The following is a 23,705-nucleotide window of genomic DNA, read 5'->3' on the forward strand; positions in this document are numbered from 1 at the left end:
AAAGCCTGGCATGTGGTCACCTGAGTGGCCTGAGGGTCTCTTGCCATCCTGGTGGTGGTGGTGGTGGTTCATGGTGCCTCTGCAGATGCAAGAACAAGGATGCAGAGGATAGCTGTCCACCTTTTATTCTTGGGGGAAATGAGTCCCAGAAAGTGATGCTGGAGAGTGTGGGGTTGTGGGGCAAAGGACTGCTGGATACAGAATTGCTCCTTCTAGTGTTGAGAGCCCCTTTTCCTTCCCAAAAGGTAAGGATGCCCTTCTAGGATGTAAAGCTTCAGGCTCAATTTCCTGATTGAGAATATTCTTTCATTCTGGGATTCCCTTATTCACCAGGTCTCTTGCTTGCACTTGGGTTGGTTTTAATTCTCTCCAGGCTGTGTTGGAAAACTTTCAGGTCAAGGCTGAGGAACATCAGGCTTGATTTGAATGAGGTATTTTCCCCAGGTAACATCTGTTGCTCAAGGATTTTGTTGAAAATATTTCTCAACCTGTTCAATTTTCTTGCAACCCTGGTGTCATGAGTCTGGGAGGACCCAAGCAGTCACAGCGCTGTGAATCACTCCTGGGCTGACACTGGTGGCCTCAGGAATGTGATGGAGAAGAGCCAAGTTGTGGAGGTGGAATGCAGGGCACTCCTTCACTGCAGCATGTTGTCAGCAGGCTCCCCCAACAAAAACAGCTGTGCATGCCTTGGGCTAAGCTGCATAATGCAGGTCTGTGTCATAAGAACGCATGAATTAGGAGCTTACACCTCACTTTGAAGTCTGTAGAGAAAGGGCCAACTTAATCCTCCAAGCTGACAGACTCAAGAGATCACAACTCGTCTATCTGTGGTTTAACATGACGTTTGGCCCCTAAAATTGGTGCTGACTAATTTTGCAAAAAGACATGTCAGAGCTGTAGCTCAGTGCCTGGGGAGATGTTGGAGGTATTAGTAGGTCACTGGTTAATGCTATGTAAAACTCTCCGGGGCTTAGTTCAGGGTCAGAGCCTTGTCCCCAGATGTAAGACCTGCTTGTTGCATGGGGGTGCCCAGACACAAATACCTGTCCCCTCCTTCCTCCCAGCTCCTTTGGGCTCACAGTGCTGGTAGTTCCTTCCTTACTTCCTTGTCAACCCTGTCATCTGTAAGAAAATACAATGCTTTCCTAAATTTAGCTTCATAAGTACTGTGGGCGTTGTCCCTTCTCCCCCCCCCAGTTTCAAAAGCCATCTTGAAAACTGCACAGAGATTTAAATGGCAGCTTGATGGGAATCCATAGCAAATGACTCTGCAATTAGTAAATCTGTCCTATTGTGACAGCTCTATTATTAAACTGCCATAGATGCCAGGCTATTAATCTGCTGTCTGCTCAATCCCCATGCTTCGCCTTCCTTGCCTGTCCTTTTCACCATTTGATTTTTTTTTTTTTTTTAAGTTTTAACTGCCTTCCAGCAAGTGTTTCCAGGGAGGGGGTGTGCAGTGGTACTTGCAGGGGGAGGAAAGTTTTGTGACACTGTCCTTTAAGAGCTTTTTGTCTGTAAGGCAAGTGAGAGAAAGCCCCCAGTGGTCACCTCTCACTTGCTTTGAAACTTTTGCTGCTTCAAAACTGAAGAATGTGAAACTCCTAATTTGCAAAAGTCCAAGGAAGCCCCTTTTTGCAGGAAGATGAAGGGATAGGAAGGGAAGCTGTGAGAGCAAATGGGCAGCAATATTATCTTGGGAAAAGCCATAGCTGTCGTGATGGCAGGTTGAACTTTGCAGCTGCTGTTTCCTCCATCCTGTGACGTAGGCAAGCATCTCATTTCTTAGCCCATAAATATGCTCTGTCACCCCAGAGCTCAGGGACAGGGAACAGGCAAAGTGCTGGGGTGGGACCCTGCGAGGCTGCAAACTGCAGTGACAGTACCTGTGCCTCCACGGTGGGAGTGTGCTGTGTGTGGGCCCTGCACACTCATCCCTCCTGGAAAAGTGGAGGCTGCCAGGGGGGCAGAGGGCAGCGATAGCATCCAGAGGAGTGGCTGCTGCAGGGTGGGACTGGGGTGACAGGAAGGCTTTGTTTTTAATCTGAGCATTGAGACTGGCCTATTGAGGTGATGGGGCTGGCACCTCTGTCCTGGCGTTTCCACTAGGCAAGGAAATTGTGTCCTCTGCAGCGGTGTGAGGATGAGCTAATGCAGGGGCGTGTTTGCTGGCTGGTGAGAGAACACACGGGAAGGTCCCCACCAGCTTTAAATCTGTGACCTCTTGGCAAACAGCTGCTGCTCAGTGTGTTCCTGGTCTCAGGGTACAAGTTTGCCACCCCTGCAGCTCCCCATGCATGACAGTGCCCCATGGAGAAAGAGCTGATGATGGTGCTGCCCACTGCTGCCTGGCAGAAAATCTGGATGTATACTTAGAGAAATATAAGACTGTCTGTTCTTCTCTAATAAGAAGTGATACTGCCCAGTAACTACTCTATTTTTACCTGCTTCCTGGGGAAGAGTGTACCTCTCAGTACTGTCCAGATTAGGTCTTTCTAAAAGCTTGGAAATTTGGGATTGTGGGGACTTTAACAGCTGGAGTATAAAGAAAGAATCCACACAAAGTTGGGCCTTGGCAGAGACAACAGGAAAGCGATCTATCAACCTGAAATGTGAGGCTTAAAAACTGTTGTGCTGATGAAGTGAAGAGCAGCAAAACTGCTCTAGCAGGGAATTGCATCTATTTTTTCAGGCTTTTCCCTCGGCCTCAATGACTTAAACACAGCTGTGATAGTGTAAATCAGCTGTGCCATGTAAACCCCTAAATTCTCTTTGCATCCTGTTGCTATAGAAACTTCCCTGAAGCCTGGGTACCTGCACAGCTGCTTTGCTGCTCTGGGAACACTGGATGCCTCCAAGATGGGGCATCCAATCAAAGAGATCTGCTGTGGGCTTGGGCCCATTCTGGAAAGGACTTCTGTTGGCTGCTGTATTTGGGCTGCTGAGGTATTAAAAAAAATGAAGATCTGCATCCACTTAGTGCCAGCTTTAGCCCCTTGTGACAAGAGATGGGCTTCCACTGAGGATTCTGCCCTCTGTAAACTGCGGATATTTAGGAGATTCTTAAATACAGTATTATATTCCTAATTATGCAGAAATCCTTCACTCTGGCATGTTTCATCTGGAATTATGCTCAACCGTCAAATCCTGCCAAATACCTTCTTACAGGGAGGGAGGCTGGTGCACTTGGTTGTCTCTGCAGAGAGGAGAATCCCGGCCACAAGGCCAAGCTGCCCAGCTCTGGGCAGGATGAGTAGGTGTGGGTGCTGCTGGGGTGGATGTGCCTGTTTCCCTTTTCACAGTGGAGAGGAGGCACAGCCATGGGCACCGATGTTCCCTCACCCACGTGGTCCCAATGTAAATGCTTATGTTAGCGGAGTATTTCTGTTTGACCATGGGGTTCCTTCATGGCAACACTTCCAGAGGAGACTGGATGGAGGCTTTCACTGGAGAAGGTCCCTTCTAACCCAAGCAATTCTATGAAGAAGGGAGAGGAGAGAGTGGCTTTGGAAAAGGACTGATGTGGCAGCTAGAGGAATGACCTGTGAAGAGCATTTGCACTCTCCTCCTCCATTACCCTTCTCCTCTGGCTAAATTGCTGTACACCAGGAGTGAGTCATTCTGGGGATAACAGGCCGCATGATGTTTTGTATATTTAATAATGTACTTAATGCGGCTGCAATTCAGATCACAAACATCCTTTGCAATGGTGCAACTACTGCCTAAAAACCATCCTGACAAGCTTGAGGCAAATGCTCTTTCTAAAGGAATCCAGTTTTTAATTACTTTGGAGCACCACATAAAATGTAGGTAATTGTTAGTCAGTCATGCCTGGGCCTCCATCTGCATGCAGTGCTCTCCAGGAGTGTGCGGTTACTGCAGGGGTACACCTGAAATCTTGCAAGGAATCTTTAATGCCCCAGTTGTGACCCATCCCTCAGGTGTTGCTTGCTGGTTCAGAGCCCCTGCAGGCTTCACTGCTCTGGCTGATCATTTTGATCAAGATCTGTTTTCTTGTTGTCTGCCCCCCAACATACATGCATCAATTCTCAGCTATGGAGAAAGCAAACCCATAACTTCTACTCCAGTCTCCCTGTCCTATTAAGCCTTGTGCTGCTTCTTAGCAACAAATTAATAGTTGAGTGAAAGGGGCTTATAGTACAACATATTTTGGAGAATAAAAGCTCTTAAATGATCGTTCTGTAACTAATTGGATAGAACATTTCTGTTCCGAAATACTTTTTCTAGGGAGCTTTTTTAAACCTATAATGCTAGTTCCTGTTCTGCAGTAGGTCTGTTACTGTGTGTCAGGGATGTCAGCTAATATGAATATAGGAGATCACAAAACTAGGTTTTTGTAGTGCTTTCAGAAAATAATTTTCTCTCTGTGCTTCTTTTTTTTTTTCTTTGAAAAGAAGAAGACAGTCGAAGTATCTTTTTGCTAAGTGTTACAGCTTCAAAACTTGGTTTTCTTGGCCATAATTTAACCAGTGTTGATTCTGGCCTGGATTCCGGGTGTTCATCTTTGTGGAGTAACAAAGTTTGCAGTTGTGAGCCTTTCAATATTGTTCCTGGTGGCCCTTGCACAGAAATACAGTCTTGGAGGAGGAGACGTAGCTCTGGAGAGTGAACTTACGCAGGAGTTTCTATGCCTTTGAGTAACTGAAACAACAACCAGAAAAGCACAGGGAAATAATATTTAGGCTCTACTCTAAGTATTGCTCTAAACTTTATGGCAATAATGAACAAATCTCTAACTTTTAATGCCTTATTGCACAGCAGCTACTGAGTTTCAGCATGTGAATGGCTGCTGAGGTAGCAGAGAGTGAGCACTTGCTGCCTCTTCTCATGTGTAATCAAAAGGTACAAATGAGAAGTTATCTTTTTCATAAACCGGGTCACTGGGTTAATAGAGTTTTGAAAATATCCCCTCCTAACCCATGCCATTAATATCTCAGCATCCATCTAGATTTTAATACCGTCACATGCCCATGATATGTGTGTCTGTCATCTGCTTGCATTGAGGGTTTTCTCCTTTAGTCGAGGAAATACTGTGCAAGGTTGAGATCGCTGCTGAATGCAGGATGATGCTCTGACTGGCAACAATTCATCTTCATTTGAACTCTAAATATTCCATTTCTCTAGCTGATGAAAGGCTTGATTTAGGATAGCAGCTTAGTGACTCTTCCAGGAAGGGTTTGAAAAGGCAATATTCAGCTGAAATTTACAGAAATTTAGTTTTTAAAAACTAGTTGATCTTTTGAAGTTTCTGAGTCTGGTAACCATCCCCTGGACTCTTGTTACCTGCTGTAATGGGTTTGACTGAGACACTCTGGTATGGGGAGTGTTTGCACTGCTTTCTTCCTGGGTTTGAGTATGTTTCTTTGACAGTGATTGAGCAGAAAATTCTAGGGTTTAGGGCAGGGAGGAATAGGGAAAGCACTTGCTGAACTGTATTTGCTGTTTTGTCAAAAGAGATGAATCTTCTCTCTAGTTTAGATGGCTAAAGTTAGGAACTTAGTTCAAGGGACTTGAGATGAACTGTTCTCTAGGCAAATGTCTTTCTCCTTGGCCATCCTAAAGCAAGCCCTGGTGATGCTGTTAGACAGCTCTTACAGGTGGGGATGGATCTATTCCCTAGCACCTTCCTGAAAGGTGCTGATCTTGTTCTGAACAGCACTGCTGAGACTGTAGAACCCAGAACATTAGCTTGACTTTCCTGTTGAGTCAGACACTAAATACTTCATCCTTCTCCCCACACCTTTTGGGCCCAGGTGCTCTGTTGCTTTTCTGAGCTACAGCCTGGGCAGGGTGCGTTGGCACAGTGTTACTCCTAAAGTTGTGGCCTTCCCTGATCTGATAATGGCAATACAAAAAATTGGTTGGCTAACAGGTGTGATACCCCTTTTGGACTGGTCGTCAGGATCTTGCAAGGAGGTGCCAGATGCCTGGTTTTCTGAGCAGGGGGGATGCAGATTTCACATGGAGAAGGACTCAGTCCTTCTTGCCCTGTAGGAGCAAGAGCTGAATGGCCACAATCTCACTTTGTCCATTTCAGATGTCTTTAAATGTGCTTTTTCTCTTCCTCCCCTCTCTCTGAGAAATAGAGTTCACTCTACCTTTGTTATTAGGAATACTTCTCTCCCTCCTTAAGTGCATCATGCCTAGACAGATCACGCTAGCAAGTCAACCTGTTTTCCTCATGTAATGCAAATCCCATCTACTCCAGATAGTCAGGATTATCAACCAGCTTTACTTGCGAGCTCTGAGAGCAATAGGTTGTAGTTGCCATGTGATTAGCAAAATTCTATTTAAATGGAAGGCAAGGAGATGTTTAAAAGGAGTTGTTCCCTCAAATGGCTCCTTTAAGTCTTCCCCCACCCTAGAGCTTAGCACCCAGGTCCCAGCCATCCTGAGGTTTCTGGGATCATGCTCTGACTTCTGTGAGTTAATGACTTTTCTACCTGTGTCCAAATGACACTGACTACCAGTTACAAAATGAAAATGGTAAATTCATCTGTTAGCTGCTCTCTCTCCTGCAAGATTTACTTCCATCAGGGATTTTTATAGGCCAATGTTGTGTCTTTCATGATGGGAATGTGTGGTGGAGAAAATTTATTGTTCCCTTCCTAATAGATAGCTGTAATTTCATTTCAGAACAACCACTTTATGTGCGAGAAAGTGATTCCATTATGCCACTGCACAGCGTTGGGAGCATCTGTGGCAGTGGGGCATTTGGATTAAGGAGAGTAAAGGCTGCACATCTGCTGCCCTCCATCCCTATTCACAGAACAAAGTGTTAATCCTAAAGAAAAGAGAGCAATTAGCTTGTAAACCCTTCCTGAACTCACTGGAAGATTAGCCATTTTCAATTAAAGCTTTTCAGCTGGAAAGATAATGGGCTAAAATTTCCAGCTTTTAAAAAATACTATTATTGACCATGTGGTTTTATTTCTGTCAATTTACATCCTTTATAATTAGCTACCCTGGGATAATTAGGACTGCCTCGTGCCATACCCTGTTCCCCACTCTCTCCCCTTAGAATGCAAATGGCAAACTGACTTTGTGGTCCATCTCCCGGCCTGTTGCAACTAGCAGGGATCCACTGCTGCTGTCCGGACCCACGCTGGGGATGAACCCTAAGCAGTATTTCGTAGGTTACTGTAATGCACAAGTGAAAGGATAAACCTTTACACGCTGCTATGAACGTGCTGTGACTGTTCCCGGGGAGACCGGATGGGAGCAGGGAGGCTGATCCCATCTTGCAAACCTGCAGTAACAAGCAATTTGCAGTCCCTTGGGGAGCTCCGCATATTCTAAAGCCAAAATACTTCATAAATCACTGGCCCCAGCACTTGGGAGTTACCTGGAGCTGTGTGTGTGGCTCTGCTTTGTCCCAGCTTGGGAGGTAAAATTTTGACAAGCTGGAGCGGGAGCCAAACCGGCAGATGGAAACACCTCTCCCCAGAACATGCGGCTGACCAGCTCTGTCCGAAGGCGTGTTCGAGCACTTCTGAACGGCGCATCCTCCTCGGGGCGTCTGGGGAGAGCCAGGAGCCTTCCTAAGGCAGCCAGGGAGCCTGACCTGGTTTCACCCTGCGCTGGAAAGCTGCACTCTGTGGCGTTGCAGTGCCTTTTGGGTCATCTCTGTCTGCTTTCTGTGATCCGCTCCCCCCGCGCTCCTGCTGCCGCCGCAGAGTGTGACACTGGCAGTGCTCAGCGTGGCCTGTGCTGCCCACCCAGTGTGGGGGAGAGGCTGGGGCTGGAGCCAGCAGCCAACTCGTGTCCCCATTCAGCTCCGTGTCCCCACTCAGCCGGGTATCCCTGGCTGCGCTGCCTTGTGTCCCATGCTACCACGAGTTAATGTCACCTGCCGGGTTTCGGGGCAGTTGTGGCTTTGGTCACTACCTGTAACTCTGAGACAACACAGCGGTGCCTGTGCTGCAGTTCGTGGCTGTGCTACAGCAAAGCAAAGAAAGAGAAGAAACGCTGACCTTTCAGGGAACTGCTTGGCTATGCCGGCCGAGGTACCTCTCATGGAAATGTAATGTAAGGTACCTCCACGGCCAAGGACTTCTGAATGAGGTAAGCTCAATGAGATATCTGAATGCAAAACCGTCCAGAGCTCTGACTCCTGGGTGCAACATGGCCTGCACTTTTTCTGAGTCACCAAAAATTATTAGTATTGCTCCTAGTTCTTGGCTGTCTCCCACACAGACCTTGGCCAGGTCCCACCTAGCTTTGCCTTGTCTCTTATAGAAGACTTGCACAGTGTAGATACTGCAATATAGAGCGTATATTAAAGCCATTAAAGCTTTTTTTAAGAAATATGGCTTGATGCTTTTGGGATTTTGCTGGCCTTATCATGCTACTGATACACCATCTTTTGCAGTCAGTGCTTTTCTTGCTATTTCTTTGTTGAAGTGCATATGAAAATATGCCTTGGAAAATATTTTACATCTGAACTAGTTAATACAGCACCTTGGAGAGAAGGTGTCTGATGCAACAGAGTACAAATGAAGCCTCATTAAGCAGGAATTCAGTGATTCTACTGAATGCCCCAGCAATTAAATTTCATCTTGTTTCATATGCAGGTCAGGAGAGTTTGTGAAAGAGAATAGAGGAAGCAGAGCACTGTGGCTCTGTGCTATGCAAATTAGTGTTAACATGGCATTTCATTTATTGTTAAAGCATTGTTACACTGCTACTCATTGAAAAGAAACTGTGTGACAACTGGTAAGACTGATGACCCACTTGCTTATTTTTCCATCTGCGTTGGCAGCTTTGCCTCTGAAGAGACCGGTGCCAAGATAAATCCTTTAAGGGGAAGATGCAGAGGTTTTTCTTCCTGCAGACAGGAGTGGAGTTGGATGCTGACTAAGACCTGTCCTTCAGGCTACAGTAGGCTGTAGCATTGCCTCTCTCTCTTTTGGGACAAGATATGGCATGGCCACGTCCCTGTTACTAGAAAGGCCTTTTGTTTGGGCTCAAGCTCCGTGTCCTTTTGAATCAAGAGGAAGAAACCTCCAGTCCCCGCTATTGCAAAGACCTGAGCTCCTGTGGCATGTAACAGGCATGTAAGGGATTCAGGGATGTTGATGTACTCTGCAGCCCCATCCACAGGCTCACACCTCTGCTCCCATGGGGCAGCTCCCTGCTGTCCTTTGGGCTGACTGCGCTACGGGGTTGTGTCCTGTTCTTGAAGGGCTGTGGTGCCAGTTTCCTATTTTCTCTCTATGTCCAAAAGTCCATAACAGGGTATGTTTTCTCTCGTCTGTATTTTGATTAATGTGGTCTATGTGATGGAGCTTCCTTTACCAAAATTGCCTACCCACAGTGGGGAAGGGGGTGGATACTGGCCAGCTGCTAACACAGACCCATCACTATTTTCATTCTTGGTGATATTAATAAAATATAAAGAAGAAACAGCATTTCTGCTAAAGAGAGAGCACAAACAGGCCCTTCTGGGCAGCCACTGGTACAGATATTGAAGTGCCAACTGCAGCCACCATGGACTCACTGTAAATTGGAGTGGTTTAATGACCTTCAAACTGGAAACCACTCCCATCACTGAAGAACTTGGACAGTTACTTTCCCTACAGTTTTTTAGCTGTTAACCACTTCCTGTCATTCCAGTGCATTGATCAGTAAAAGCTGGGAAGATGGGAGCTATTAGGCATTTTGTTTCCCCCAGTGTCCTGGTATTGCTCTTGGTTTCTGTTTCTGCATGGTTCCTCCAATCATACACATGCTTGAGGATTTTACTGGTGTCCCAAGGCTGTGTGATACCAGCTAGCTAAATTGCTATGTAAGATTTGAGGGGGGTAAAAAGTAAAACCAGTTAGGAGCATCCCCAAAAGAGGATGTGTATTTTGCCCAGGAAAAGTGTTTATTCTGTAAAATACAGCCACAGAAGTAGAGAGAAATGGGAGAAATATGCTCTGTCTAGCTGAAAGTGTTGAACATGCTTTCAGATGCTGTGCAGGCAACTTGCAGAGCTCTGCTCCTTTTGGACCAGGTCATAAACTCCCACCTTGCTCTGACAGGGCTGGTGTTTGTTGGTGGATCATTAACCTCCTGGTGCATTGCTTATTGCTGTGTCTTGTCAAGCTCATCTCCATTTGGCTTAAAAAATCATCAGAAAGCTGAGATTCACTTTTGTTGGGGTGACCTCTGCTAACAAGGTCCCTGAACGAACTCTTTTGTATCATTACAGCTGGCTGGGGAATAAAGGATCTTGTACTTTACTGCTGCCTATTTGTCTTCCACTGTTTCTCTTATCAGCGCTGAAGTCCCCAACCCTGGTATGTCCTACTCTGATTACCCAGAAAAATGTGCAGGAACCATTTTATTGTGCTCTGGTGGTAGAAGGAATGGATGGGGGTCTTGGAAATACCTCTGGCAGCACTCTCTGTCTCGGTGCTCTGCATGTGTGCGTGCAGCAAGGGCTCTAATTGCCTGGTGGATGGGTCAATTTGTCTTCAGTGTTCATTACCCGTAATAAATTAACATTTGGGACTGGCTGGTGGAATTTGCATGTAAAGGAAAGAACAATCACAGACTTCTTCCTCTGGCTCCATTATTAAACTGTTTAAATACCCTTTTCCTTAAAGGTTTTTTTTTTTAAACCCATTCTCCATTCCCCTTAAAAATATGTTGATAAAACAGTGCATTGCATTTTAGGTTTCTATGTGAAAAACAGGGTATCTGCTTAGACCAGAGATGAGCTTTGCTGCAGGCCTGAGGCTGACATGCAGTTGTCTAGGGTTTCTAAATAAGCACAACTATGTAAAATTGGAGCAGATGAAATGGAGCAAATGTGTAGCCAGTGGAGAGCTGGGTAATCAGCTGTGAAGCCTCTTCCACCAAAAAAGTGATGGGTCTTCCTCTTGTCCCTCCTCCTCCCTGTCTGCTGCAACCAAAAATTAATCAAGGAAGGGTGTAGACTCTCCAAACGTCTTGATTTTGTGCAGAGGTGTTTGGAGTTCCCAGTAAAAACTGTCTTTCCCAATAAGCCATCTGGGAGCACTGGGTCTGCTGTGCCAGAAACAAGCCTTGACAAAGAGTATGAACAGGAAAAGCCCCAGCCCCAGGCAGACCCCTGATGTGCAGGCGTGTGTTATTAAATGAGAGAAGCAGGATGGGAAGAAAGAGATGGCAACGTAAAATCTTAATTTAACAACTGAATTTAAAAGAAGTAGGAAGAATCTGTGTCAGTCTCTTCTCAATCTTCCCTAACCCAAAGCAATTTCTGTTGCTAATAATATCATTTGGTATGTGGTTAGAACTTTGGTGTTTCTCTGCGCACTGCGAGAGCGCGTGGTTGGGTGTTTTTCCTCATCGTTTTCCTGTGGCTGACTGTTCATTACGTTCATTCAGCTGTCTTCAGAGAGTCTCCTGAGACTCCCTAATGTGGAGTGATGTAAGATTCTCTCCATGTTCTCCGGAACTCAGAGCATGTTCAACGCTAAATGGTCCATTTCAGGATCTTGCTCGAGTGTTCCACAGCGCTGTGACTTCTGACGAGGAAGTTTGTGGTTTTTGGATGTGGTTAAATAAGTAATGGTTTAAATGGCAGAAACAAATACCTGTCAAGCATTGGACTAAATGATGGATATTCGGAACAACCTGTGATCTTCCCTCTCCTGTCCTCCCTGTCTTGTTTGCATAAAAGTGTATTTTGTAAATGTAATTCCAACCAATTTAGGCCATGTAAGGTTTGCAGCATCACTCCCACTGAGGTTCTGGGGGATTTGTAAGTTAGCTCTGGGGAAAGATGTATAGGTTCAAGAGCAGGACAGTGTGTTGGGTACAAGAAATGCTAAACTAAGTGCTAGTACTTACCAGTGCATGTAAGGGCAGATACTCCTTACTTACAGCAAATGAATTTTACTCAAAAGTCAGCCTGTTCCTGAGAAAAGTAAATGGCCATTTCTCTAGACTGGTGACCTGTTGACTGGTATTACCACTTCAGTTGTATGGACAAGAACCAAGAACCTGCATGGACAGATGTTTCCAGCAGGGACCACCCAGAAACTCTTTAACCATGGACTGCCCTCAGCCTGTCCTGTCTTTCCACTCAGCATTTTATACTGAAGGGGGGATCCAAGAAAGCATTCCCTACACTCACTCTCCTGCTGGGATAGTAATAGGATATCAGAATATGCCAAGAAAGCAGAACTGAGATGTTTTTGTTTTCCTTTTTTAACATCCCACCTCCCCAAAATTAACTTCTTCTTGCAATGGGCACAGTCTGTGGGTAAAACCTAGACATTCTTAGGTGAGACTTGTAGGTAGTTGATATTGCCAGAGAATTTTTGGATAGCTGCTAATTCTGAGCACACAAGCTTAAAGTTTATGTCGGGAAGGTACAGACAATGCACAGACTGTTCCTGAAAAATCAAAGCTCTACATAGTGTTCCTTGAGTTCTTCACCATAGTTTAGGTTGATGTCTCATGCTTTTTTATGACACCTACATATTTTGGTGCCAAAACATATGCTTCTGGTCTGCCTTATTTTGCTGGGGTGTGTGTTGTATCCTTTCCCTTTTGCATTAAAAGCTCAAGCTGTTCACTTCAACTGGTTTTAATACAGCACCACCTGAAACATGAAGAAAGTGTTGCATTTGTGGATTTTGGCCAGAAACCATAGAGTAAACATCTTTATCCTGTCCAGGCTCCTGGCGTGCTGGTGTCTTGCCAACCAGCTCAACAAATGCCACCAGCAGTTCTGGGCTTGAAATGCCCAAATGCTTCTTCATTTCCCCATCAGAGGAATGGGGCAGCTCCTTTCAGTTCTCATCCACAAAAACAAGCAGCTTCAACTACATAGTAGCCCCATCCTCTCATGCACTTTCTTAATGTAGCAGATATTCTGGGAAGAATTTTATGGTGGTATAAACACAAACAATTGGTTTTAGCTTTTCTTTAAAACATCATATTGGATACATCCATTTCATGGCAACCAAAGTAATGGGCTATTCTCAAATTAGCATCTTCTTCTAATTGTGGTGCAACTGGTGATTTTTTTTTTCCTTTAAGATGGAATTTCTCTGCAGCAAAAGCATTAAGAGCTGTATGAAAAGATTTCTAATTATAAATTTTGCCTCAATTACTAATTAAGTCTATTGTCAGACTGAACAGCTTTTAAAAAACAAATTATGGACCAAAATATCTCTTTTGTAAGTAGTTTTTTATTAGTTAGTAATTTTACTGCTTTTGTATAAGTCGTCTGTGCATGAAACAGCTGAGTTTGAACCACAATAGAGATGCTGCTTCATTTCAGTCTGAGCAAGAACCCTGGCATTAGGCTGAAACCCAGTTCTCCTCCTCCACACAGAGTTAGAGTTCCCAGGTCTGTAAAAATTTTCTGCTGGCACGTTCAGATGAGTTCAGATACCCTTTCGATTTATCCTGTTTTGTTTCCTAAGGAAGCAAGACTTAACCTTGCTGCCTCTCTATGAGCTTCCTTCTAAATTCGTAACCTCTTGGCCACTTTCACACAAATCTAGTAGCAGTCCCAAACATGACTGGATCCTCATACAAAAGTGTAGATGGCTTTTGTACTTTGGACCATGATTGTCTTGCACTCTCTTTACTGTTTATGGTATAATCTTGCTGTTATAGATGACACCAGTTCCCAGGGGAATAGAGTGACTGTGGAGAACACTGCCATGGGCTGGTTGGTACAGTCAGTTTGCATCTCACAGCTTGCCTGAGAAGGGGACCTGCATGGTGCTGGAGGCAGGATCCAGCCCTGTGTACCCTGCAGACAGACTTACTGACCCACAGCCGGGGCAGTGGCATCCCCTTGCATGCTCTGTATCTTCAACATGAATCAGCCTGCTTTGTCTTCTATTTTAATAGTAAAAGAAGCAGACACTGGTTCATTACAACCATTTCTTACTAGGCTAATGCCCTATCTCCACCCACAGTGCAGGACCAGCAGTTTTGGAAGGAGCCATTCAGCATCCTCTCCTGGAGGGCCAGACTCCTCATGACCAGCTGGTTCCCATCATTGCCCCCAGAGTCTCCCCTCACCCAAATCGTAGCACAGGACTTGCATGCATTTTGCCCGTGCTGGTTCCTCTGCTGAGAAACCCTTCCTAAGAAAGGGTTAAACCGAGTTTTCAGCAAATGCTGTAGGCAGGACACAGTACTGCAGCCTCATACTCCCTTACGAGCACTGTGTGTGTGTTTGGGAGGCAGGGTAATGCTTTGACAGCAGCTTGACATTGCCTTGAAAGGTGCTGGAGGCTCTGCAAGCACTTGCCAAGAGGGGGTGGGGGAGAGGAAAGTGTGTCAGGCAATACTGCAGTCGCAGCCTCTTCTTGCGCTCAGCCCCGTTGCTGCTGCTGCTGCTGCTGCAACTCGGGGCCGGAGCGCGGCTCCGCTGCCGCCCAAGTTGTGCCGCTGGAGCGGAGCGCGGGGGCAGCGGTGCCTCCGCCGCAGCACCGCCTTCCTCCGGTTTATGCCTTTTTTTTTATTCCCCCCCCCCCCCCTCCCCCCGTCGCCTGAAATCCCCGTGAAAGCCACCGAAGGGGTCTGGCAGGAAGGGGCCAGCACATCTCCATGGGATGATGCCCGCTCTCCACCGGTGGAATACCGCCGGGAATGAAGTGCACGCTCGACATTTGCTGCATCTGCCGGAGCGTCAGGGTTCGGTGGCTGCCTCCCCTTCAACCAGCTGTTCCGGTTAATCACTGCGCTTCCAACTTTTGCTTTGCAATGCCTGATGGCCAGCGGAGTCGAGAGAACTAGCACGGCATTTTTAGGACCCTATAAAAAAAACCCCAAACCCCATACCATTCATTTTCCTATTTCTGCACAGGACTGGCGAGTCACACGTTAAACATCCGTGTAAAGACGTTTCTGTCTAAAGGATTGCCACATTTTTGAGTCCTCGCAAACTGGAGTGCCCAGGACGATTTCTGCCTGGTCTTGCTGCCGTGGAGTGAGGGAGCAGCGTGTGCGCTGCAGCCGCACTCGGCAGCGGGAGGCAGCCCGAGTGAGCCCGGGCTGGCTGGGAAAGGATTCCAGCGCAGGCAGGGAGAGAGAACGAAGCGGCTGTTACAATTAGTTGAATGATTTGATAGATAACAGCAGACATGCTTTGTGGACTGAAAAAGGATTTGCAGTCAGACTTTGGTGAGTGAGCCTGTCCGTATTTTCCTCCTCCCCTTCTCCAGTAGTTTACTTTTGTTTAATCTGATTTCCTTTAACTACCTTTAATATCATTAGCAGTTTTATGTGCTACTTTGAAACTGTTTTGCAAATCCAAACCGTCGCATACAAACTTAATTGCTTTGATTTGCAAAATTTATCTCTGCTTCTCTGTAAAGAATTTCTCTCTGTGACCACTGGAGAGTACCCTTCAGGCTGGCTTCCTGTTCTCCAGCTGGAAGATTGGCAGACACAGGGGCTGTTCTTAAGGTACCTCAGATATTGCAGAGCCTTTACAGTCGCTTTGGCTTTTTAAAAAGCAAAATCTAAGTGTAGCTTTTCTGTTTTCCAAGATCAGTGTGTGAATGGGCTGGGCATTCAGCAGTGGTGAATGGGGGCCTGGGGGGAAAGACGTGGGTAAAGGACTCTGCTGAACATGGTGGGATCACTGCCATCGCCCCACCTCCAGTGTAATCCACTATTACCTTGTCTAATAAATATTTCAGCTCCTGCTAGAAATCTGCCATTTCAATGAGCTGCTAATCCCTGTTTAGATACCTTGAGTGAGCAGTTCACTATTACCGTGGAGTATAAAAAAAATCTATTTAATTTCTGGAAAAGGGAGAGTAAAGGAGTGTAGAAGGGTACCCTTTACAAAGGGCACAGACATCAAATCCTGGCCCCAGTCTTTCCAGGAGGAACAGGCTCTGATATTTCTGACAAGGTGCAATATTCAGGTACTTTGTTGCATGTTACAGCTCTGCTTGTTGCAGCTGCATGTACTGCATGGAGCTTGCTCTTCTGCTCTGATGCAAGTATTTCCTTTCTGAAAGCAAAGACATTGGAGTTGGAAATACAGAGGAAACATGGTTTCTGAATCACTTTACACTGTTTGAAGTGATGTAGTGAGACTCCTTGGCCTCAAGATGCCCTAAAGCATGAACCTAACTTTAGAAAATTGTTTTCCCTCTCTAAATCTGAGGGATAAAAGGAACCAGGTGTAAAGCAGCTTGGCCTGGCTGTGTTGCCTAATCCCATGGATGGTGACTAGATGCTGTTCCAGCACAGCAAGGAGCATTTTGGAGGCTGGGGCTTATTTTGAAGCTGCCTGAGACACGGCGATGAGTCCTGGTAGGCAGAGGGAGCCTGGGTGCGTGATTTAACAGGGCAGGAATGCAGCCGTTCCATGAAAGATCAAAAGACAATTTGGCAGGAGCTCCCCATTGCTCTTGGGGCTGAGCCATAAGCTGGGCCCCTGGCTTGGAGGTGGCTTACACTGACTGTGCTGGACTGGTCTCCTGCATGTCACCAGCCACAGACAGGGTCATTCATGCAGCTCCTCCAACATGTCACCAGAGACATCTGGTGCTTCCAGATCACTGTGCTGCTGCAAACAGTGATGTTGTCTGGGTGTTGGGTGATCAAATGAGAAATATTCCTGATGTCAGCCCCAAACCTTTCTTGAGATCCTTGGGTCAGTACTGTGTCATGTACAAGGGAATGGTGCAGTCACTGAGCAAGTAAGGAAGCCTTCTTCACCCTGGTGTCAGACCCTCACAGCTTGTGCTGGTGGTGCTCCTGAGGACCAAGCCCATGATTTCATCACCCAGGAGGTACTGTCTTCTTCAGCACCCCACAGGTGAGGCCATCCATTGCACCAGCCACAGAGCAAAGACAGAGAGGGATGGGCAACCATCTAGTTCCATGTCTGCCATCCCTGTTCTTCTTTGTTATTTTAGTGCACAGAAAAGAGCTTTGAGGGGGATTGATTACAACACATTGGGTTTGGCTTTTCTGACACATTAAGGGAGCTCTCTTTTGGCCACTCAGCTGATTTGGTAATGTGTTTTTTCTCCTGATACCTGGCTTGTTCATGAGACTCATCTCTTCATCTGGAAATCATCTGGAATGGAAGCAATGAAGTGAATTTCTATCTTATCACTCGTTTTAGCATTTAAGTGCGATAGGCAAAACCAGATGGATTGTTTAAAGAAGCATCCAGACATTTCAAAAGTGCTTTCTTGGCCCACCATCATTAGGGCCTTGGTGATTTCTTTTCTCTCCTTCAGCCACTCTCAAAAGTTTTTTGATGGGACAATTTAATAATACAGAACTTTTGTCTGTCCTTCAGAATGGAAGGGTCAGAAAATGCAAACTAGCTGTGATGTTTTATGGAAGGTGGGGGAAGTGTTTTTCATCTGGTTAGACCAAGACTCTGTGTGGCTCTGCTGATGGAGATGATAGTGTGTTTCCACAAGAACCCTTCTAATTTTGCCCTTGAAGGACTTCCCTGAAATGCTTCATGGCCTTTCTGAAGTCCAGGACCACCATCTATGTTTTGCTCTAGCAAACCTCAGTTAGTCCTTACTGCAGGATCACTGCAGGAGTGGGCAGAATGACAGAGCTTATTGAATCTCCTTTGTGCTGCTCCAAGTGACCAGCTGAGGATCCTGCTGCAAATCAGCCCAAGTTAAGTGGTTTATTGAAGACAGCACAGGTAACTTCAGAAAACCCTTTGTCTTTCAGGTGTATGCATTTGGGTAACTTAATTGTTTTTTATTTTTTAAAGTATGTTTTGTATGGAAGGCAAAGGAAAAATAAAGGTAGTAGATAAGGATGTTCAGTGCTTTTCTGTTTGGGTTTGTTGATTGGTTTTAGTTGTGGGTTTTTTTGTTGCCATTAGAATCCATGCTTTTAGGGTGAGATGGACTCTCTGCAGACCAAGGAAAACAGTGTGAATTTCCTGTCCCTTCTTCCAGACCAGCAGACTGCACCCTTTATTTGCAGGGTGGGAATGTCCAGGAATAGAGACTTGTTAATAGATCTTTGTCCCTTCCTGATTATTGTTTTTCAGGGGATTAGCTCCTGTGTTCTCTCTCTGCTTTCTGAATAGGCAGGGGGAGAAATAGAGAAAAACACGCCTGAAAGGGATAGAAAACTAATGTGAGGAGCTAGAATAAGACAGGAGGAAATCTTCATAGATAAATCTCCTAGGGAGAAAGATTTTATCTTTCTTATTGAAGAATTTATCACAATACTGCTATTTAATATAACTCCTGCTCATCGAGCTGCTTACGTCACTTGTCAGCTTTGCCTCAGTTGCAGCAAAATGAAAGATTAAGAAAAACACTATCTGGGGTGTGCGTACCAAGACAAACATCTCTGGGTCTGAATCAATGATCTTAATTTCCTTGAGCCAAAACTGGGCAGAGAGAGTTTGTCTAGGCTATTCCTCTCGCCTGAGCCAGTATAGGCCATACCTGTGTTACCATCTGGGAACACCACATCAGCTCAAATTAATTCAATAGACTGAAATATTAAGGAAAAGCTTTGTGCATCTGTGATTTTGGTGCTGTTGCTTCCCCTCCTAACATCATGGCCAGGCTTTGCGAACGAAGATTTGGGAAAGGCTCTATGCACGTTTGTTACATGCTGATGAGGCCAATACGAGATAGACATGTCTGATTGCAAAAGGCACAGCAGAGGGATTCCTTAGGTGGTATATTCTGCAAGGCATGATTCTTTCTGCATTGTCTTTTCTCCTCCAGAGTGATCCTGTGTGCGTTCTCAAAGGAAGCAGCAGCGTTATAGATGGTGTGTCTCCAGGCCTCCCGATTGGAGGCCAGAGTAGACCAGTCATGTTGATCGATATGGCCATCCTAACACAGATGACAGATTACTCCTTCCCTCTGTGCACCACAATTCTGGATGTCTCAGTAATAACACTTTCTTTCTCCTCCCTCTCTTCTCTTTAGCATAGAAAACTCATCCCTCACCCCAGTTTCAGAAGCTGTGGCCTTCTAGATGTCTGACCAGCCTACGCTGATTCAATCTGATTGAAGTCCAGCTGGATCACATCTTTACTGAGCTGTGGTACCCAAATCTGGGCATTGCATTCAAGATTAGGCTTCTGTCAGTGCTGAGTAAAATGAAATGATGGTTTCACAGATCCTGCAGACTATATCCACCTTACTTGTACCAGGGTATTAGCTTTTCTTGCATATAATGTAGCACTGTGGAATTACGTTTGGTTTGCAGTCCACAGTATCTGAAAAGTCTTTCCTAACTGTCACTTGGATAGTTTTTCCCCATTCTTCATTCATGAGATTGTTCTTGCCCAGGTCTGGTAGCTTGTGTGCACCTCTACTGAATTGTACATCTGTTTTTTCAAACATGTATGAATCATTCTGTATCTAAAATTTTCTTCCCAGCCTCCTTCCAGTCCCTCATACCTGGAGTAAACTTAATGGACTGTCAGTAAACTTTATAAGATCAATCTCTCTGCAACCATCCAGGTCATTTAGTGAAAACCTGGAGCTGTACCAGACTGGGGAAGGGCCCACACAGAACTTTGTTTAATACATCTGTCCCTTCTGATTGGGAACAACCGATGAATTTTCTCAGTGTGTGGTTTTCCAGTCAGTTTTGCATACACTTCATAATCATCTGTATCCTGTTTCCCAAACATACTTATAAAAATAGCACATGAAACAGTGTCAGAAGCGTTTCTAAAATTGAGATATAACAACTTGCATTTTCTGTCTATCCAGAAATGTTGCTCTCTCATGGCAAGAAATTGAGTGGGCACAACTTACTCGTGGTAGATCCAAGTTTCCAATTAGTCCTCCTCATCTGGTGTTAGCAGCTCACATACACATGGCTAGTTCCAGGATCTGAAAGGAAAGGCGACGGGTTTGTCATTGTCTTGCTCCTACTCTGATAGCATATGTTTTCTTTTCTATTTTTCAAATTGAACATTACATTTTGTTCCTCAGCCTCGTGATGTCTTACCCATCCTTCATAAGGTCTTAAGGATACCTGCTGATGGCTTTAGGACTTTGATGACCAGGTCTTTAAAGTTTTGTTGACTAAATTCTTAAGTATAAATGAGCTGATCTATGCAGTCAAAATGAATTATTGCTCTTTTCTAGAGATGACCCATTCCACCAAAATTGCTTTTTATAGAAGAAAAAAGACTAAAGTAATATCCTACAATGAATTATTGTTTTATTTCTCCTGTATGGAGGTTACAGAGGTCTTCATCTTAAAAGGTTGTGCTCATGACATCATATTAGTACAGATTTGTTAGGAGAAGGGTGTTTTTCAGTGCAAAGGCCAGACAGATTTCATACAGATGTCTGTTCATAGAGTCAGTTGAACAAATGCTATTGAGGTTTTCTCTCCAGCACTAACTATTGGAGTCCAGTGTCCAGCACAGACATGAACCTCCTTGCCAACCTGCTTAAGAAAATCTCATTACTGCTGGAAGAGTTGCACTCTGGCTTTGAGAGACTCATAGAAGGGGACTGAATTTCATGTGGTGTTTTAAGCCTTGCTCTTGGCTTTGTGTTCAGGTTCATTATTCTTTATAATGTTTATTCTGTTTTGTTAATCCATAGAAGCCAAGAGTAACTGCACTGCCAAAGTGTTTGCAAATGTTAGGGCATATAGGATTTCATTTATTTTGAAAATGGACTGTTAAAATGGATTGTGTGTGGGTGCCAATGCTTATTGCTTGTGATAACTCAAGGATGGAAATCCTATGCAATTTTACTCAGAAGGTCAGAAAAAGTTATTGGGCAACTTGGAGGGAAGGGTGCCTCTGCTTTTCTGTGTAGGCATATGTAGGTGTTGCAAATAAAAGAAACAATTAAAGCTAAGAAGTAATAATAATCAGAAAGAAGTGTTGATGCAGAGCTGGAGGAGAGAAAGTAGAGCAAAAATAAATATTTAGCAACATTCATCAATTGACAATTGAATGCTACCAGGCATAAGAACATTTAAGGCTCTTTTCAGCTGTCGGTTCAGCTACTGCATAATATTTAGCATGTGAGTAATCCCATCAGGGTAGGCATGGTCTTAAGCCTTGATAGGATAGGGCCCCCAGGTCATTGTATGGCTGTCTATTCAAGGTGGCAGAATACGGTTTCAAGACAAGCGTGCCTGTGTGGGCGTTGGGAAATTCTGCTTCTGTGACAGTCTGGCTGCCAGTCTGCCTCTGATTTTTTTTTCTTATAATATTATTATTATTCTGTTCGTAACAAAAAAAAATTACTAACTGAGCTTGATGTTCTTAGCTGCCAAGTTTATTAATCTGTGGATTTACAGATCAGTCTGGTAACTTGAAATGTGCAAAATCACACAGGATGAAGAATTTCTCTCCCTCTATTCCTAACAATTGCCACCCCCGATTTTTTTATTTCAATGAAAGTATTTTTTTTTTCCTTTGACCGTGTGTTTTTGTTCAAGGATCTGATAATTACATGCTTGGGGATGACGGCTTTTCAAAAGCATCTTTCCCAGCGATTTTCAACTGGAGATGTGGATAAAAATATCTCCCCAATTTTTTAACAGAAATGTTTTCAGTAATGTGTAATTATGAGCTCTGCCTTCATTCAATTCATCCTGGAAGAATTTGCTTCACAGGAAAATTTGTTTCCTAGCTGCTGTAGATGCCAGCATAGTTGGCAGCTGCAGGTTTTGTGGGGAGGAGGGAAAAGAAAGGCCCAGAAATTAAAATTACTGTGAAGTAAATTGATCTCAACACCTGGAAACCATGAAAAGATGGAATCTCATACTTTTTTTGTTTAATCATTGTTAAACTGCTTTGCATGTCAGTCCCAAAATGGCCCTGTAAATTACTTAGTGTAGCTGGGAGATGAAGAGATGATCCACTTAATCACGCCTCATAACTGATCTGTTTTCTTATTGTGCAGGTTTGTGAAATCACGTTAGCAAGGTGGAAAGAGTTGTGGTTTTCTTCCCAGCAGTACTCTAACTTTTAACCTCAATATATAACTAACACTCATGTGGTTTATTGTAATGAAGCTTGAAGTTAGGAACTGGCTCAGGTTTTGGGAGAACAGTTGGTGAGAAGGGCTATGGAGCAGTTACAAAGAGCATCAACGTGCTTTTGTCCTAGGAGGCAAGAACTTCTGTTGGTAAGAGTAAGATCTGGCTCCCTGCTGCCCAGGTGTGTGGATAAAAACAGGATTTGCTGCATTCTTCTGCTTCGTTGCATCCTCATTTTCCCCAAAGGAGTGATGTAGGTCTCTGATCTGGTGTGTGCTTCTGTTTTGGAGGTTTATGCCAAGTTGTTTGCAGATATTGAGCAAATTGACTTGCTTGATATCCCAAATAATTCTTCCCTCCCAGTTTCTGTCTGTCCTCAGAGCTCTCTGTGCCTGGGGAGCCCAGAGGTCCAGCACACCCATCCTCTGCCCTGTGGGAGCTCTTACCCCAGCTGAGAGGGTGGGATGGCACTGCTCCAATCAGCACCTTTTCCCAGCCAAATAGCTGAGCTAAGTCGTGGATCTGCTCTCGTGTCTTTGAGAAACCATATGCATGACTGTACAAATGATGAAAGTCTGAGCCAAACCTCTAACAGTCCCCACTGTCGTTCCACCAGCCTTGGTGGAGTTGTCCCAGCAGTGGATCTGCTTCTCCATGAGATCTTAGTGGAGATACCCTCTTTGCCCACTCTGGGCATGATGGCTGATCTGTACAGGGTCCTTACTGCAGTGAACAGTTCAGCCTGAAATGTGAGAGACGTGGCCTGCTCCTGCCCCGGTGATTTATAGAGGATAATGTCATTGTGGAATGTGGTGCCGTTTGGGTAGGATTAAACTCTTGGCATAAGATGAAGGTATGTGTTTTGCTAAAGGTCTTTTTTTCAGTAATGTGATGCATTTCCCATATAACCTACTGTGTAAACAGATCATGTTCCTTCCTGCCATGAGCTGCTGTGCTCTGTTGCTCGTGCTGCCAGAGTGCCTTGAACCTGCAGCTTTGGGAGCAGGGGGGCATCTTGGGGCACATTCTCGGCAGGTTCACCCTCAGCTGACCCCTCTGCAGCACGTAATGAAGCCATGTGTGTGTGTGAGTGTGAGGTAGGAAGGGACTAGGTGGGGTCCTGAGGTAGATATACCTGAAATATCAGGAAATCAGTGGGAAGATGCTCAGGTATGTATAGATCTGGATCAGAAAGCCCAGGTGACTTGTAAACTCCCAGGTGACCTGTGGAGTTAAAATCAGGGTGAAGTTAGAAGAGCACTGAAACAGAGGGTACATGGCTCATTTCTTCCTATTTTGCACCAAAATCAGGTGTTACCCTGTGGTCCATGGCTCCCTTGCCTGTCCCTGCAATTCCCTGCTCCTTGCTGCTGTAGCTGGGCTATGTGAGGTGACTGCTGCCATCAGGGTGGTGGCAAATATTACTCAGCTCCCAGCTGGCTGCGGAGGCAGTTGGGATACCTGCTGTGATTTGTGAGGCTGGGCAAGAGGCATGAGGCAACAGAGAAAATTTTGTTATTCTTAGTAATAATAACTTAAAAAAAGAATCAAAGCAACTCCTCTTCCCCCTTGTGTTTCAGTTTGCCCCCAGCCTTCCCACTCAAGCGAGCTTGGCAGAGGCACCCCATCACTTAGAGGTGGAATAAGCATTCACCTTGCAGGAATTGGAGAACAAAGCGTTTGGAAGCTGTGGTGGAGGCGGGCAAGTGGAGCTCCTCTGGCTTTCCCTGCTTTCTAAAGGTCCCTTT

General features: G+C 45.1%; 1 protein-coding gene across 8 annotated transcripts in view; it reads left to right on the forward strand.

Annotated features, from left to right (window-relative positions):
• The window catches only part of GRIP2 (glutamate receptor interacting protein 2), a 278,368-nt gene that overhangs the window by 180,339 nt on the left and 74,324 nt on the right, over nt 1-23,705 (forward strand). The window contains exon 1 of one of the 8 annotated variants that reach the window (XM_051788513.1): nt 14,545-15,150. The exons of the other annotated variants lie outside the window; for them this stretch is intronic. Within the exon in view, the coding sequence (XP_051644473.1) occupies nt 15,111-15,150 (40 nt within the window). The 5' untranslated portion in view covers nt 14,545-15,110. Of the gene's footprint in view, nt 1-14,544; nt 15,151-23,705 lie in introns of those variants that run through there. 8 annotated transcript variants of the gene reach the window in all.

Source organism: Manacus candei, unplaced genomic scaffold (assembly GCF_025592945.1).
Source record: "Manacus candei isolate 608988 ecotype Guabito, Panama unplaced genomic scaffold, ASM2559294v1 h1tg000025l, whole genome shotgun sequence".
In the NCBI taxonomy this organism is placed as follows: Eukaryota; Metazoa; Chordata; class Aves; order Passeriformes; family Pipridae; genus Manacus; species Manacus candei.